This window comes from Cloeon dipterum, chromosome X, assembly GCF_949628265.1.
Source record: "Cloeon dipterum chromosome X, ieCloDipt1.1, whole genome shotgun sequence".
Taxonomy (NCBI): Eukaryota; Metazoa; Arthropoda; class Insecta; order Ephemeroptera; family Baetidae; genus Cloeon; species Cloeon dipterum.
The window spans coordinates 28,027,905-28,046,129 of record NC_088790.1 but is presented as its reverse complement, the minus strand read 5'-3'; the positions used below and the strand labels follow the sequence as shown (position 1 = coordinate 28,046,129).

The 18,225-nt window shown below is 36.1% G+C and overlaps 3 protein-coding genes across 5 annotated transcripts; all 3 read right to left on the bottom strand.

Annotated features, from left to right (window-relative positions):
* Positions 1-595: 595 nt before the first annotated feature.
* Positions 596-7,928, bottom strand: LOC135945752 (uncharacterized). 2 transcript variants are annotated; one of them, XM_065493610.1, is made up of 7 exons: positions 7,764-7,928; positions 1,444-1,633; positions 1,356-1,378; positions 1,269-1,304; positions 1,011-1,208; positions 894-951; positions 596-830 (listed from the first exon to the last, which is right to left on the bottom strand). In XM_065493610.1, the coding sequence occupies exons 1-7, from the start codon at positions 7,911-7,913 to the stop codon at positions 742-744; spliced, it is 744 nt and encodes a 247-aa protein (XP_065349682.1). In that variant the 5' UTR covers positions 7,914-7,928; the 3' UTR covers positions 596-741. The 2 variants fall into 2 exon arrangements, with proteins under 2 accessions (XP_065349682.1, XP_065349683.1); XM_065493611.1 differs by lacking the exon at positions 7,764-7,928 and adding an exon at positions 2,598-2,788 and having other exon boundaries at positions 599-830.
* A 1,477-nt stretch (positions 7,929-9,405) lies between these two features.
* LOC135945720 (G8 domain-containing protein DDB_G0286311-like) lies at positions 9,406-11,399 on the bottom strand. 2 transcript variants are annotated; one of them, XM_065493563.1, is made up of 8 exons: positions 11,229-11,399; positions 11,116-11,180; positions 10,243-10,432; positions 10,152-10,174; positions 10,054-10,089; positions 9,803-10,000; positions 9,685-9,742; positions 9,406-9,618 (listed from the first exon to the last, which is right to left on the bottom strand). In XM_065493563.1, the coding sequence occupies exons 1-8, from the start codon at positions 11,377-11,379 to the stop codon at positions 9,530-9,532; spliced, it is 810 nt and encodes a 269-aa protein (XP_065349635.1). In that variant the 5' UTR covers positions 11,380-11,399; the 3' UTR covers positions 9,406-9,529. The 2 variants fall into 2 exon arrangements, with proteins under 2 accessions (XP_065349635.1, XP_065349634.1); XM_065493562.1 differs by having other exon boundaries at positions 11,116-11,399.
* Positions 11,400-15,433: 4,034 nt separating this feature from the next.
* Positions 15,434-18,218, bottom strand: LOC135945719 (uncharacterized). Its single transcript, XM_065493561.1, has 7 exons — positions 17,813-18,218; positions 16,286-16,475; positions 16,195-16,217; positions 16,098-16,133; positions 15,847-16,044; positions 15,731-15,788; positions 15,434-15,664 (listed from the first exon to the last, which is right to left on the bottom strand). Exons 1-7 carry the CDS (start codon positions 18,161-18,163, stop codon positions 15,576-15,578), a joined length of 945 nt encoding a protein of 314 aa, XP_065349633.1. The 5' UTR covers positions 18,164-18,218; the 3' UTR covers positions 15,434-15,575.
* Positions 18,219-18,225: the final 7 nt, after the last annotated feature.

The window sequence follows — 18,225 nt, the reverse complement described above, 5'->3', positions numbered from 1 at the left end:
TTAAGGGAATAAAAGATAAAAAAGTAGTATTTTATCAATTCAAAGTGATTTTATTTCAAGTCAAACAATCCGATTGTTATGTTACATCTTCGAAGGAGCGCACACAAAATTAGTTTCTTTTTAGCCAGATTGAACGAATAATTGTGAATTCGCAGTTAGTAAATTCGCTACAGAAAATATAGTTATAGCCATGAGAAAAATCTTGTAAAAATGTAAATAATCGGAAAATCTGGTCCACGCCAGCGCTCATTAATCGTAGTTCCAGTTTCGAAGGATTCAGCACAAATCAGCAGTCTATTGGTTTTCTTTGTTTCACAAAACCTTTCATATACACACCAGTCTCTGGTAAGTTCAATCTATTTTTTTTTCAATTCAATTACATTATTTCGTACGTGTATATGAAAAAGTTCTAATTTTCCTACATCTTCAATGTTATATAAATTTAAATAAACTCCTTGTTTTCCTTAAAAAACCGTTTTTATTGATTTGCATCGAGGCATTAGGCTGTCCTTCAACGTTTTTCACTATCTTTAGGATTCCAAAAGCTGAAAATTGGAATTGGCCAAAATATAGGAAATATCAATTCAATAATTCGAAGCAATTTTATTGAAGTCGAGCAAACTGGCATTTGGACATTCCAAGATAGGTGCATACACTCAAACATTAATTTGCATTAAGCCATCGCAAAAAACACACATTATCCAGCTGATGCCATATATATGATGTCCTTCTTCAAAATATTTATTCACTTGGAAAGATCTTGTTGAATGGCGACGCTTTGTTGCACGTGTACATTTCTGACAGTGTTTTGTTGCAGGTCGGAGTATTATCTGGTAACAGAAGGCAGAATTTAATGAGGTGTTTCATTAAAATTTTATTAAGCTTATGCTCACCCCATGTGAGTCCCTCCGGAATGGGTTTGCCGCTCAAAACCGGCCATGCAATATAATCCTTTAAAATTTTCCAAACGAGGTAATTTAAAGCAAAGATTTTTGACTCCTCAGCATTACCATGTACATGTAGTAAATGTAACAGCGAATGTAGACGACAATTTGAATGTTCCATGACACGTAGATGTAAATGAGTTTTTTGCAAAGTTTGTGCAGGCATTTCCAAATCGAGTACCAGTAAGGATGCTTCACTATATTCATGGATATTGCTGTCGAGGCTCCTGCCTCATCATCAATAAACTTTTTCTTCGCATCCACCTAAATTTGCCAAATTGATTAAAATGGGCACGAAAAACAAATAAATAAATTGATCTATACTATTCCCAATGCTTGAAAGATGCAAAATAATATTTTCTGAAAATATCAAATATAAATAAATAAATTTAAATATGCGAATGGATTTACCTCTTGAGTCGCAAGTTTTTTGTCTTTAAGAAGAAAAATTTGGAATAGTTTATATTACAACAGTTTCAACAATCATTGACTTTCTCACCAAGAGCAGTATTGTTCAGGTTCAGGCTGTTTTTTGAATCGACGTACTCATTTAACCTGAAATATGACAAAAGATACACGGTCTCGTCATTTCCACCGCATTCCTTCAAGGCAGCATCGAAGGAACCGTCGCCATTATCACCAAAGATCGAATTCAGCTTTGGTTCGAAGCATGAATTGGAATTCAGCGTCTAAACAAAATAACCAAAATATTACAAGTGACTCGCGAAATTGCCACATTTTAGTTGTAAGAGCGGCAAACTAAATACAAACGTTAGCTTTTAGAGAAAAGAAATTGTATTTGGTTCCCTGGGAGACAAATTTTGTTTACACGTCACACTTTTGAGTTATTTCTTTAATTGATATTTATGAATTACGCCTGTAGAACTAAATTATTTTTATTTATATCTGTTTCTAACTAAATTTGCTTTTGGAAAATAAATTTGTAGTACTGTCTATTTTTACTAGACGATGGAGAGCATTACAGATTACAGATTTACTTTTAAAGTCATGGCAAAGGATTGAACGGGAAAGACTTGATCGCTTTACTGGAATTTCAGGAGGGTGGGTACTCCATAAAATTAATTTAATTTTTAAATCTGAAACGAAGTAAAATTTATTTTGCGCCGGTAAATGGCGGAAACTAATTCATAGTAATGTTAATTTTAAACTGAATTTCCAGCTGAACATAAGAAAAATATATGGAACTGAAAGCAAAATTCCAGAACACAAAATTAGTATTAAGAGTGAAACCACTCAAATTTTGTAAAAAGGTCGCGATAATATTGTGAGAAAGTTACGCTCTTTTAATTGCTAGATACTAAAAATTATTCCACGACGAAAATAGTGGGTTTTCCTATTTTTATGTGTTTCAGTAAGATGCTTTTTACTTGAAATAAAATTCCTAAAATTCTACGAGACAGTTAATTTGCCAACTGTTCACCCTTTTGCAAACACAATTTTGTGACAGTATCAAACCAAATTTTTAAACACAAATTATAAAAATATGAATAGAATGCTCTAATTGTCCCGGACAGTAATTTATTTATTTATTCGAATTAATACTTATTTAGCTAAGTTTTGAAACGGATTGGTATTTTTTTAATAAAATTGTTACCGTTAGTCACAGGTTGTAATAATTAATTATGCACTCACATAGTCCCTTGGTAGACGGCAGTCAATTGGTGGTGGCTTGGTCGGTTTCGGAGTCTTAGTTGTTGTCGCCTTCTTAGTAGTTGTGGGCTTCTGGCTGGAGCAAACTGCGCACAGCACAGCCAACACACTGAGGAGCAGAGGCAGATGCATGATGAACAACGCACAGCAATACGAAAACTCACTATGTGACGAAGTGGGAAAGGTCCTACGTATTTATAGTCGACAAATACGTGTTCAATTCTCGCCTAGCCTTGGAAATAGTATGAACACATCACCACACATATGGCCATGGAAAAATATTGCAAACGTTTCAGCTGTCAGAAAATCGTTGTGATTTATTTTTTAAAAAGCATAAATTTCCTTTTGGGAATAGACACATCACCTCGGAAATGCTGTGAATTTTATTAAAATGCTGAAGCGAACACGTAAAAGCAGAAAGCACGTTGGAAATTTTTCCAAATGAAATCATATTGAGGCCAAATTTGATGTTTATTTTCTAGTTTTGTCTCATGCTATGCAATTATAAAAAACCACTAATCTTGATTATTTCTTTTTTTTTTCAAGTTTCATCCTATTATTACCATTTTTTCGAATTCTTGTCCTGGACCAGAGATATGACAGGCGGAAGTCTTTCAAAATTTCGAAGATTGGGTGGAATAAAATTCATTTAAAAATTCGAAAAAGGTCCGATTTTGGAAAACCACACATTGATGAACGCTCCTTTTACCATGTGGGGCATCGATTGGTAAGAAATCGACGCCATCTGGCCCAACCTGAGCCCCAAAAACCTCGTTTTTTACTTTAAAAATTACTACCTCTGCTCCTATGGGTAGTAATAATAAAAACCAAAGTTCTTCAGACTCACCGCAGTGTTTTAGGCTCGATTTCCACCGGCGGCAATCACCGCCCCCAAAATCTGCGTTATTTTAAAATGTTTGGTTTCAATTTTCCTATAGACGGATCCAGTTTCTGACTTGAATGTGCCTTCCCACCACAATACACGTCAAATGCTCGGTTTTCGCGCCAAAATTGGTAACTTTGCTGATTTTTTTACACGGGAGGATCGGCAACAGGTTTGGTCGAGGGTCCCTATGGGCCGAATTTGTATCATTTTTCGCTCAAAGGACAACTCCTATGCCTGCAAAGAGCATCCCTTAACTAAGATTCGCAAATTACCGGGCTAAACAGCTGTTAGTTAAGAAATAACAACAAAAATTCTAGTGCTGTAGGTATTTTTATGACAAATTTTCCGAGCCAATTTCATAAAACGTTGTTTGTAACTTTTCCGCCATACGCGCTCTCTACCAGAAGTATCTGAACGTCGCGTGAATCTGGACCCTGGTGGAACTAGTTAATTAAAGTTAATTGAAGTTTTTTATCTTCACGCTAGGGAATAATTATGTAATATCAATATAGGTATCTCAATAAAATTTAACCTACTTGCTCTATTTTTATAATTTGGTTTTCATCAAATTAATTGATTGGTTAAAAATGATAGTGTTTTTACTCATGCCTTAAACTGCAACCTTAAACTTGAGTTTACAATTCCTTATTGTCGATTGGAGAAGCAAGCATGCATTCCAAAATTGTGTAAAGTAGCTCTTCTATAACAAAAATTAAATTGGAATGGGGGAAAAAACAAATACAAGAACATAATAATTTTATTGAAATGTCTATGAACTTTTAACTTAATGAAAATACTGTAACCAGCTATAGTTAATTGGAGTAATGGAAATTGGTACACATGTAAAATGAATGAAAATCCAAGCCCAAACAAATGCTGCTCAACTCGCGGCGTTACCAACGCAGCAACTGCTGGACTTGACTCCTGCGACATTGGCATAAGCATAAAAGCGCCACGCGCGTCCGCTCCGCTGCTCGCTCGAGGCGAATTCAGTATAATAAAAAAATCGTATTATTTCCTCATATTACGTGTGTACCAATGTCCATTACTCCAATTAACTAGAGCTAGTTACAATACATTAAATGCCTTTTTATTAGACCTAATGCGATATTTCATATTTCCATTAAATCTGTCTGTGCCTCGTGACTCTCATTCAATAACAATAAATACAGCAGCACAATCTTCAAAATAGGTTCTTGCTGTGTTTCACATGATCGCATTTGCTGAAATTTTGCAGATTACTGTTTTCACCAACGCCTGCCAATAGATGGAAACTATGCCGCCGAGCAGTATTTCAGCGCGGGTTGCATACTTCTACTCAAGTTTTTCCCTAGGTAGCTGCAGCAATCACTTCGATGCCAATTCCTGCCTCATGCGTCCAGTGTGTTCGCTTTGGTTTTCAAGTCACTTAGTTATTAAGCTTTCTTATTGTGCCTCGATTCGTCCACCACCAGCCACGATGGTGACTGGTGACATCAACGCCGGTTGTAAAATGTAAAAGCCCGACCAACGAGAATGATGCAATTTGTAATAGAATAAACCAAACAATTTTGTTTAGTATGTCACAGCAGATTCGAGATTGATGAAACAGCCCTATAAAAGCGAAATGACTCTCTTTAGACGCTCTAATGGTCTAAGAATTGAAAAAAAATCCACTGAGCTAAAACAATCGTGTATTTTAATTTTTCCTACATTTTCCCATCGTTAATTTTCTAATTAAAACTCCTCAATTTCTTTAATAAGCTATTCTTTACGATTTTTATTGAGACATTCGGCTGTCTTTCAACGTTTTTTACTATCTTTGAGATACAAAAAGAAAAAAATTGAATTCGGAAAAATATGAAATATGATTAATTCAATGCAAAGTGATTTTATTTGGACATTCCAAGATATAGGTGCATATTCAAACATTAATTTTGTATTCAGCCGAAACAAAAAACACACGTTATCCAGCTGTTGCGCAGTGATGTCCTTCTTCAAAATATTTAGTCAGTTGGAAAGATCTTGTTGAATGAGGACGCCTTGTTGCACGTGTACATTTCTGACAGTGTTTTGTTGCAGATCGGAGTATTATCTGGCAAGAGAAGACAGAATTTAATGTGGAATTTTATTAAGTTTATGCTCACCCCATGTGAGTCCATCCGGAAGGGTTTTGCCGCTCAAAATTGGCTTTATAATATAATCCTGTAATGTTTTCGAAATGAGGTAATTTGAAGCAAAAATTTTGGATTTTTCAGCATTACCATGTACATGAAATAAATGTAGCAGCGAATGTAGATGACAATTTTAATTTTCCAAGACACGTTGATAATAATGAGTTTGTTGCAAATTTTGTGGAGGCAGTCCCAAATGGACGACCAGTATGGAACTTTCTTTATGGAAGCAGACATTGCGTTCGTGGATCCTGCCTCATCATCAATAAACATTTTCTTGGAGTCCACCTTAATTTGCCAAATTGATTAAAATCATGACGAAAAACAAAATAAATGTATACTATTCCAAGTTTTTGAAAGACGCAGAATAAAACAGTCTGGAAACAACATTTTTTAATTAATAAAATCAATTTAAATTTGCGAATAATGGATTTACTTCTTGAGCCATGAGACTTTTGCCTTTAGGAAGAAAGAAAAATGGCGGATTTTATAGCACAGATCTCGTTTGTCAGTTATTGAATTCTCACCAGGAGTAGCAGCGTCCAGGTTGACTTTGTTACTTTTATCAAGGAACCTGTTCAAATCGAAATATGACAAAAGATATTTGGTATCGTCATTTCCGCCGCATTCTTTCCAGGCAGCATCGAAGGAACCGTCGCCGGTATCTCCAAAGATCGATTCCAATTTTGGTTCGTAGCATGAATTGTTCACCAGCATCTAAATAAAATAAACAAGTATTAGAAATGTGACTCGTGCATTTGCCACATTATCTGAAAGAGCGGCAAATTAGATATAAGCTTTTAGAGAGAAGAAATTTATAATTGCCTCCCTTTTAAGTAATTTCTTTAATTGATATATTAGAACTAAATAATTTTGATTTATTCAGCGGGGACCAGATTCGTGCGACGCGCAGATATGGCGTCCGGTGGAGTATGACGCGAAAAAAGGTCACGTAAAAATGCGCGAAAAGAGGCAAGTTTTGGTCAATATTGTGACAAAATTTGCATTTCTAGTACTAATTGTGTCTTTTGGATCGTAAAAAAAACTCTTGACACTCGTACGGCAATCCAAAGAGAGCTTTTTGTTTCCCACATTCAGACGCCATCTTGGATCTGCGCAGTGGGAACCGATTTTATCGCACATCTGGTCCCCACTGGAGTTATATTTTATTCTAACTTACTAAATTTGCGATCGAAAAGGAAATTTTTAATACTATATATTTTACAAGACGATGGAGCACTAATTTCAGATTTAATTTTAAAGTCAAGGCTGTGCAGTCAAAAGATTAGAGGTGAAAGACTTGTTCGCTCTGCTGGATTTTTCAGGAGGGCGGAAACTCCATAGAAAGAATTTAATTTTTAATGCTGCAAAATGAAGTGATATACATTTTGCGCCGGTAAATGGCGGAAACTACTTCATAGTAATGTTAATTTTAAATTGAATTTCCAGCTAAACATAGGAAAAAATATCTGGAACAGAAAACACCACTAAAGCAACATTTCAAAACTAAATTAACAGAAATTAATTTAAAACACTAAAATTTTGTAAAAAAACATGCTAATTTAGTGAGAAATTTACGATCTTTTAATTGCTAGAGAACTTTATACTAGAAATTATTAAATGATGACAATAATAGTAGTTTTCCTTTTTTATTGTGTTTCGATAAGTTGCCAATTGTTTCAAGAAAAAATCCCTAGGACAGTTAATTTGCCAACTGTTCACCCTTTTGCAAACACCTGATAATTTTGCGAAAATTTCGAATATAATATTTAAAAGAAATACTTAAAAAAATAAAATGCTCTAATTGGTCCGAGACAGTAATTTTAATTTTTATTTATTTAGAACAGCAAATTTTGGAAAATATTGACTATTTCAAACGGATTGTGATTTTTTTTAATAAACTGTTTGTCTCTGATTGTGGAAAGGGAAATTTTGAAGGTGCATTGAATTTATAAAAATTAGGGGAGGTCCCGAATTTATGGGAAGCTTTATAGTGAAAATGAGGCAGCGTCAAAGATACGAAATTTATGAGGATTTTATTATTGTTGAAACAAGAGAAATCGTGTGAGAAGCCCACAGGTTGTACGTATTAATTAATTATGCACTCACATAGTCCCTTGGCAAACGGCAGTCAATTGGTGGTGGCTTGGTCGGTTTCGGAGTCTTAGTTGTTGTAGGCTTTTTAGTAGTTGTGCTCGTCTGGCTGAGGCAAACTGCGCACAGCACAGCCAGCACACTGAGGAGGAGAAGTAGACGCATGATGAACAACGCACAGCAATGACACTAAAGCTCGCTATGTGGCAAAGGGGAAAGGTCCTCCGTATTTATACCCGAAAACTACGTGCAAAATTTTCGCCCAACCTTGGAAACATGGACACATCACCACACAATGCCCATGGAACAAAGCGCGAACGCTTCACCTGTCAGAAAATCGTTTTGATTTATTTTTCAAAAAGCAACAATTGCCTTTTGGAAAATGAACACGTCAACCTCCCAAAAGCTGGGATTTTTGCTAAAATGCTGTAGCGAACACGCAAAAGCAGAAAGCACGTTGAAACTTTTCAAAATGAAAAGAATACAATTTCTGTTTAAAATCATCCTGACGAGTAAAATTTGATATTATTTTTCAAGTTTTGTCTAATGCTATGCAATTATATAAAAAACTAATCTTGAATTATTTCTTTTTTCAGGTTTCATCCCATTATTGCAATTTTTTAGAATTTTTTTCCCTGGACTGGAGATATGACCCGAGCAAAACTGTGCAAGTTTTGACTTTTTCGTAAATTGGATGAATTTAAAAACAAAAAACAAACAAAAAAATCGTAAAAGGTCCGATTTTGGAAAACCATTTACGGATGAACGCCCCTTACCTAAAGGGACATCGTTTGGTAAAAAAAAAACGGCGCCGTCCGGCCAGGGTTCGCCAATTTTGCAGTGCGGAAAATGCACCACTGGTTTTTCGCGCAAAAAACAGTTAAAAAAACCCACCAGTTTTGGGTTTTTCTACATTTTTCCGAATTTAACCCTGAAAAGGTCAGATTTCACGCTAAAAAAGCCAGAAATTTAAGAAAATTGTGGTTCGTGTTTCAATATTGTCTGTCTTTGGTGAAACCCGTTGCATTTTCCTGGTTTTCCCAAAAACCCTCGTCATACATCATATAATTTTTTTAATATCAATAAAAAACAGTTTTTCCAAAACAGCGGGTTTTTGCGAACCTTGCGTTCGGCCACAGAGTCCCCACCTAGGCCCCAAAAACCTCATTAATTGGCAAGTGCCACAAATCGCTGCTTTTTTACTTTAAAAATTAATACCTCGGCTCCTATATGGGTCGTAAGCAGAAAAACCAAAGTTCACCAGACTTGCCGTACAATTTTGCGTCTTTTAGGCTCGACTACCACCGCCCCCCCCCCCCCCCCGACACGCTCCCAAAATCTGAGTTTTTTTAAAGTTTTTGGATTCAATTTTGTTTTTAATTTCGAATTCGGTTTCTGACTTGAAAATACGCCTCCTTGCGACAGATAAAAACACGTCGATTGCTCGTGCTTTGCTGATTTTTTTTTAAATGGGAAGATTAGCAACAGGTTTGGTCGAGGGGCTCCTGCGGGGCCCCTAGGGGCCGAATTTAAATCATTTGTCTATCAGAGGACAACTCCAAAGAGCATCTCTTAACTTTCTATTCTGTATGCTAAAAGTAGTGAACTTGCCAAAAGTGTCCAAATAGGTAATAAAAAGATTAAAAAGTGTTTATTTATCAATTCAAAAAGTGATTTTATTAAAGTCAAACGATCCGATTGTTACATCTCCGAAGGTGCGCACACAAAATTATTTTCTTTTACGAATTTGCAGCTGCCGCTGTGATATGTTCCTCGAACTTCTAGTAAGTTGGGAAGGCTTGGTTGAAGGAGGACGCTTTGTTGCACGAGTACATCCCTGACAGGGTTTCATTGCAGACCGTGCTATTTTCTGGTAGAAGAAGTCAGGATATTAGAACGGTATTTCATTTTAATTTTATTATAAGCTTGAACTAACGCCAAGTGAGACCCTCCGGAATGGCTCTGCTTTTCAAAATCGGCCAACCGATATAGTCCTGAAAATTTTTTAAATCAAAATAATTTGAAGCCAAAATTTATGGATTCCTCAGCATTACCATGTACATGTACCAGATGTAGCAGCGAATGTAGATGACAATTCTAATGTTCCAACCCACGTTGATAACAATGAGTTTGTTGCAAAGTCTGTGAAGGCAGTTCCAAATGGGCCACCAGTATGGGGATTTCTTTATGGAAGCGGACATTGCTTTCGACGTTACTGCATCGTCATTAGTAAACGTTTTGTTGGAATCAACCTAAATTGGACCAAATGATTAAAATGATCTCGAAAAGTTATTATTTTTTATACAATTCCCAGTTTTTGAAAGATGCAAAACAAGATTTGCTGCAAATTAGAAAAATAAATAGATATTAATGGGTCGCATTTAAAAAACGGGAGTATTTTACCTCTTGGACCAGCAGCCTTTTGTCTGTCAGATTTTCAAGTTAGTGGATTAAAAATTAAATCAGTTGTTTATACAATATAGACTTCTTATACCTGGATTTGTGCTGTTCAGGTTGAAGTAGTTATTTTGATCATAGAACTCATTCAACTTGAAATAAGTCAAATAATAACGCGTCTCGTCATTTCCACCGCAAGCTTTGAAGGCAGCATCGAAGGAGCCGTCGCCGTTATCACCAAAGACCGAATCCAATTTTGGTTCGTAGCATGAATTGTTCACCAGCATCTAATCAATAAAGTTACAATTAAAAATTATAATTATTTGTTCAACTGGATTGTACAAAATGCGGCAGAAAATTGATCAAAAGAAAATGTTGAATTCAATTAAAATTTAATATAAAATAAATAATAGAATGGAAATCAACGTCTGGAAATGAAAGCCCCCTGAATTTATAAATTTTAAAAAAGATACTAAAAAATGTAAAGCATGTAGTTTATAAGGAAATATTTCATTTTCGGCTAAAAAACCATTGGACAGTCATTTATAACCAACTATCCGCCCATTGCAAACGCCAGATAAAATCAAAATATTGCGAGAATTTTGGATGGAATTTTTAAATACAGATTTTAAAAAAATCTGGAATTCTGGCTCGCACAGTTGCTGGAGTAATCATAATATGACTAGCTTTATTTGTATATCCATTTAAAACTTCAAAAGGAATTCATACGTCTCTTCATGAGTGAATTTTGGTTTGTTAACAAAATTTAAACTTTTAATAATCGATATGATCGAATTATTAATGATGAGAAAAACACAGAGTGTGTAACTGTGAACTTCACAGCTATTTTGTAATTCATTAAACAATTTTTTTATAGAGATTGAGTAACAACTACTTGTTGGAATTACTTAAGACAATTGCGAGCGCCTACCAAAAATTGCCGAAAAAATTACACCTCAAAATTACTCACATAGTCCGATGGATTTGACCAGCAATCAATTCTTGGCTTGGTGGTCGTCTTTCCAGTTGTCGTCGGTGACGTCCTCGGTGTCGTTCTTGTTGTTGTCTTTGCCGTCGTCGTCGTCCTTGTTGTCGTCTTCGGTGTCGTTCTTGTTGTCGTCTTTGTTGTTGTCTTTGTTGTAGTCTTTGTTGTAGTAGGGGGCGGCTTGGTCTGCTGGGCGCAGCAAATGGCACACAGCACAGTCAACACGCTGAAGTGGAGGAGCAGACGCATGATGATGCACGCAGCAAGTCCAAAACTTGAAAGGATAAATGTTGGAAAATATCCTCAGTATTTATAGTCGAAAAGTACGTGGAATATTCTAGTACATCCTTGGAAAATGGGACACCTATCACTCTAACCATGGAAATGGACGCCAGCTATAAAATAAGTGCAGTAATTTATCATAAAACCGTCATGAGCGAGCTGTGATTTATAATAAAATGGAGCAAAACGTAGCAGAAAGATCCTTATCTGTATGTGCAAAGTTCTCGCGAAGCCTTGGAAAATGGGACACATCTCATGACCATGGGAAATAGACGCCAACTCTTTACTACATATGTACGTCAAAACCAAGTTGTGATTTATAACGGAGCACATACGCGTAAGCAGAACGATCCCTATCTATGTAGAGCGTTTTGAAAATTAATAAAATATAAAATCATTTCAATACGGATTTGCTGCGCGGGTGTTTTCTAGAAAGTTTTGTCTCTTTCCATTTGGAAATGAGAAAAACTTCCTCAATATTTTTTAAAACCGAGTCAATTTCACTTTCATCCAATTTGTGTGAGTTGAAGAGGAAATTCTCAATTTTCATATATTTCGTCTTGAGTTGTTCTCGAAAATAGTTTGCAACATAGCGAATCACAGACAACGCCTCAAATATTAAAGGAAACTGTGCCGCTAAACAGTTCTTCAGCGCGGCTGGCCTATCATGTCACTCTCTCGCGACACTTTGGACTTTATAAAGTCCTAAAAATAATTCTATCGAGTTCGCTTCGTGCTCATATAGGTTAACCAATAAAGTTATATTAATATATATTTATAAGTTAAGGTGCATTATTTTATATTTTTATTTAGATCGGCAACACTTTTATATCTTAATAGGCCAATTTTTAAAGCGGCACTCGAGATCTAAAACTATGATAGAAGGACTTGAATTGAAAGTAACGCAAATAGATTAAGTTTTTTAATTCATATAATTTCATGTTTTGATTAAAACTTAAGAGCTAGCTAGAGAACTTCTCTAGAAGTTTTAAATTTAAGTTCATCCATCTTGTTTTATTATTTTGCGATTACTAGAAAGGCTATAAGAAAAGTTAAAAAAATATTTCGTCAGCACTCCATAACAATTTCATGCGTTTTTCAAAATACTCTTTGTTCTTCTGAGGTGCTAAATAGAAAAAATACATCTTTAAAATAAAAACCTTAAAATTATTTATTTATTTATTTCGCTAAAGCAGATCGACATTCCGGTTAAAGTGAAAAAGGCGATCAAGTTCGTTGACAAAACAAATTATAGTCGTGTCGTACACGGTCACTGCTCAAGCACATTTACATACACGCTAAAATTATTGCCACAAGGGTGTGCAGGCGCTTAAGTTGCGGAAATCAAAAGCGAGTCTCTATTTGCAGCGTTTTCCTTTGGACGTCTCAGTTTATTAATTTATGAAACACCTCTCATCTTCTCTTCATTGCAATTCTATCACAGCTTAAAATGCAAATCGTGACTGCATAGAAAATCTATTGACGGTAAAAAAATCCGTAATTTTTTGGGCAAGAGGATTTGAGTGAAAAAAGCATGATTCAAAATTACATGCTCACAAAGAAAATGTAAATTTGGTAACAAATTCACAAAAAAAGGGGTTAGAAACTTTACGTGTTCACTATTTTTCCTGCACTTTCCAATTGTGTTCTATTTGAGGTGAACTGTAAAAGACTGTAACATCCAAAGGACGGGTGACGGGTTTGCTAAAAAGTCAAACTGCAACGCTGAGGTTTGGTTGCGTTGTGCCAATTTTTCGAAATGCTGGGCGTGGGAACATGTCATTTCGAACGAAAATGATTTATGACGCCCCCCAATAAAGAGCAAAATGATAAAATCTATTCCACGAACGAACGAACGGGCGAGCGAGAGAGCGAGATGTGCGCAGTAGTTTTACAGGAAACATTAGTTTTTCAGTTTCAAAGTCGAAGCGGTCAAGCGATAGAGGACAAACGGGCAATAAACAACATAAAAGGGTCATATTCGCGGAAATTTTGCTCTCATTTGCGTCACTGCGAAACTGGCCCAGCCCACTCTGACAAACCAGATGACACGCACGACATAATATTGTAATAGACCACGTAACCGTGTTGTTAAAAGTGATCTTTAACGGGAAAAAAGAAAAAGAATATAAACTTAAAATTTTTTAACTTGATAAAGACTGTTTGGGAACCAGCAAAAGATATATAGTGAGTAAAATTATTGAATAAAAGTTATTTTAATGTTTTTTCGATTTTAATACCATTTTTTTTGTTTATAATTAATAAACAACAATATGGTGCTTTTGTTTTATTAAAGTGTGAAGAGCCTGCAATAAGGAATTAGTTGAACCAATTCTAGAAAAAAATCAGTGCCGCGGGCGGAAATTATTTGTCAAAATTTAAAAAAAATGAAAAAACAAAGAAAAAGCTTCAGTTCTCATTTGTTTAGTGTTATTTTATTTTTTTTTTTATTAAACATTTTCACTCAAAGATCCTTGTTAAATCCTTCAGAACTAAAAAGAATTCACAAATATCAACTTCACAACGTATTGCGGATTCTTGCCCAACACGGAAGGTGCGCAGGTACACCCTTTCTCGCAAAGTCTTTGACGTGCGGCGCTTCGAACACACCCTGCATGGAGGAGAACTTCCCCCCGGCCATGCACGTCTACCACGTCTTTGTGGTCGGCATTACAGATTTTAGCGAAGATCTCAAGCATTTCATCAGGTTTGCTTATTATTAGTTGAAATTATCTCCATTGTTTTCTCCTGAAAATGTTCAAAAAGAAAATCATTAGACGGATTTATAAATTGTTTGTCCACGAGTTAATAATAATTGATTGACGTTCCTAACTGCAATATTACACAAAATTAAAAATTCATTTCCTGATTTTTTTTAGGGTGGCCAGGTGGATCAACAGAGGAACGAGCTGGAGCTGCACTTCCAGGTGCTGCTGTGATCTCGGCGCTGCCCTTCGTCAACGACGCTTCGTGCCAGCACTTCGGGCAACTGTCCGTTGACAAGGCGGAGAAATTGACCAAACGATTCCAATACAAGCGATGGCGCCGGCAAAATCACAACAAAACAGTGCAGGGCCCGATGACTGCTCACGTGACCAGGGGAAGATCGGTGGCAAGTGAGGGTGAAACCATTTGTTTTTATTTTTTCCCTGGACCGGCGGTATGACTGGCGGAAAGTCATTAAAATTTTCGACTTTTTAAAAAATTCTAAAAAAAGGTACGATTTTGGAAAACCACGCACGGATGATCGCTCCTTACCAAGGGGCAACGGTTGGTAAAAAAATCGGCACCGTGCGGCCCAAACCTCTGTTAGCAAGTGTCACAAATCGCGTTTCGTTCGACTTTAAAATTAATTTCTCGGCTACTATGGGTCGTAGGAAGGAAAACTTTAGTTCATCAAACTCACAGTAAAATTCTGCGTCTTCCTATTTTTTATATTTACCCTGATTATCTCTGGTGCTAATAACGCTAAACAAATCAGCACTAACAATGCATTTGTAGCACATTGGATGCACTTTTATTCAAGTGTGTAGGAGATTCTTGAAAAATATTTAACGTCCAAACCACGTTTTTTGGCCTTAACTCTGCTCCTACGGATCGTAGGGTGAAATACTAATGTTCGTTTAACCCACCATAAAACTTTGCGTGTATTTTAGGCACCGTCACCACCCCCGCCCGGCCCCCGACGTCTCCAAAATTCACGCAAGAGGGCCGATTTTCATTTTATTTCATTTTTTTAACTCTCCTGAAGGCCAGAGCGTGAATTTAAAAGCTGCGGACACTTCATTTCGCACCAAGAGGTGTCGAAATTTAAGCTTTTGGTGATTTTTTTACACGGGGAGATAGGGAAGTGGTTTGGTCTTCTGGAGCGGTTCTTACTTTTAGGTGAGAAAGGGATTGCGTCCCGTAGATGTACAAAAGTCTGTACCGAGATCATGTGTATGTGTATTATATAATATATAGGAGCCACTCTCCAAAATATATATTCAGGGAATAAAATGATATTAAAAAGAATTTATTAACCAATTAAAAGTGATTTTATTGAAGTCAAACAATCTGATTATTATATCTTCGAAGGTGCGCACACAAAATTATTTTCTTTTTAGTCAAATCCAACGAATAATTGTGAATTCAGCTGACGCCGTGACATGTCCGTCGAACTTCTAGTAAGTTGGGAAGGCTTGGTTGAAGGAGGACCCTTTATTGCACGAGTACATCCCTGACAGGGTTTCATTGCAGACCGTGCTATTTTCTGAAAATAGGAGACAGTATTTTAGAATAGGATTTCATTTTAATTTTATTATAAGCTTCAACTAACGCCAAGTGAGACCCTCCGGAATGGCTCTGCTTTTCAAAATCGGCCAACCGATATAGTCCTGTAAATTTTTTAAATCAAAATAATTTGAAGCAAAAATTATGGATTCCTCAGCATACCATGTACATGTACCAGATGTAGCAGCGAATGTAGATGACAATTCTAATGTTCCAACCCACGTTGATATAAACGAGTTTGTTGCAAAGTCTGTGAAGGCAGTTCCAAATCGAGTACCAGTATGGGAATTTCTTTATAGAAACAGATATTGCTTTCGAGTTTGCTGCATCGTCATTAGTAAACGTTTTTTTGGAATCAACCTAAATTTAACCAAATGATCAAAATGATCTCGAAAAATAATTTTTTTTGATACAATTCCCAGTTTTTGAAAGATGCAAAATAAGATTTCCTGCAAATTAGAAAAAAAATGGATATTAATGTATCGCATTTCGATGGTGGAATTATTTTACCTCCTGGGCCAGCAGCCTTTTGTCTTTCAGATTTTCAAGTTAGTGGAATATAAATTAAATCAGTTGTGTATAAAATATAGACTCCTTATACCTGGATTTGTGTTGTTCAGGTTGAAGTTGTTATTTTGATCATAGAACTCATTCAACTTGAAATAAGTCAAATAATAGAGCGTCTCGTCATTTCCGCCGCATTCTTTGAAGGCAGCATCGAAGGAGCCGTCGCCATTATCACCAAAGACTGAACTTAATGTTGGCTCGTAGCATGAATTTTTCACCAGCGCCTAAACAATAATGTTACAACTCAAAATTAGAAGCGAATCAAGTTGCATTTTTGTTACTGGATTTTATGGAACTGATCCAAAGTTGAATTCAATCAAAATTTAAAATAAATTAATAGACTGAAAATCCTCATCTGGAAATGAGCGCTCGAAAAAAATGTAATTTAGGATTTAATTACTTAAAGTATAATTTATACAACAAAAAGATTGCGAATTTCCTCAAATCATTCCACCTGAACACGAATATTATTTCCCAAGACTAAAACTAGGGTTTCCTATATGTTAAAGCTAATTATTTTCGGAGAAAACCATTGGACAATCGTACATATTACTAGCAGTCCGCCCTTTGCAAAAGCCTGAATAAATCAAAATATTGCGAAAAGTTTGGTTGAGATTTTTAAAAACTGAAATATAAAAAAAAATTGGATTTACTGCTCGCATAATTGATGAAAATCATTATGACCAGCTTAATTTAGCATCCAGTTTTTAAAACTAAAGAAATGTGTACGCCCCTCATGAGTAAATTTTAATTTATTTATTGTTTTATGCTCTTTTTATCCCTGTTCTCTCGGAGCGGGAAGGGCGCGCAGCACGAATGCTGAATTCCGAGTGCGAATAACACCGCGAACGGATAACATGGGAGCACCAGGCCGCACATTTCAGGCACCCAGCCCACTGAAAGGCAACATTTAAAATGTTAATCGATATGATCGATTTGCTCTATCTATGTTGAGATAAAAAATTAGAATGAAATTGCAACCTTTTGGCCAATTTGCATTTCAAAACAAATTGTTTGGGTATATATGAGTAACAACTACTTGTCGGAATTAAAGACTTAAAGAGGAATGATACTGGAAAAGCCTGGAAAATGCTTGTTGCCAATGCATAAACTCATCCCTTGGGATTCAGTTAAAGCCTAAATTGACCTAAGAAGCATTGCATTTTTTTTTAGAAAATTGGCTGGAAAGTTATTGTGCTGTTCAATTGGTAATGCCTGTCTCCTTATTTGAAATCCGATTTAATTTCAAAACCAAGAGTTTCCCCAATAAGTGGCATACACCGTTGAACAGATCTCGACGAGAGGAATCGGAATATGCCAAGAAAATATGTTCAAGCACTGTACATTTTGGAGAAAATTGGCAAAATTTGAATTTTTATTGTAGGAAGGTCATTTTTTCATTGTTGCAAATTGCTGAACAAATTGTTTATCGGTCAATTGTTTAAGGCATCCAACAATTTAAATAATTTTCAATTGTTGCCCAGTATTATTCCACTTTAAAGAATTAAGCGACTACAAGTGCCGACAAAATTACACCTAAAGGTGCTTTTATTATACTCACAAGGTCATATTGTAGTTCCCAGCACGGAGATTTTGTTGGCCGGCTGGTCGTTTTTGTTGTCGACTTTGTTGTTGGCGTTGTCCCTTCTGTTCTCTTTGTTGTTGTTGTCGTCGGTGACGCCTTTGGTGTCGACTTTGTTGCTGGCGTTGTCCCTTCTGTTCTCTTTGTTGTTGATGTTATCGTCGGTAACGCCTTTTGTGTCGTCCTTGTTGTCGTCCTTGTTGTTGTCTTCTTGGTTGTCGACGTAATTGGTATCTTTGTTATAATAGTAACAATTGCCCGCGGCTTGGTCTGAGCGCAGCAAATGGCACACAGCACGGTCAACACGCTGAAGTGGAGGAGCAGACGCATGATGAACAATGTCAAATGCACGCAGCAAGTCCAAAACTTGATAGGATAAATGTTGGAAAAGG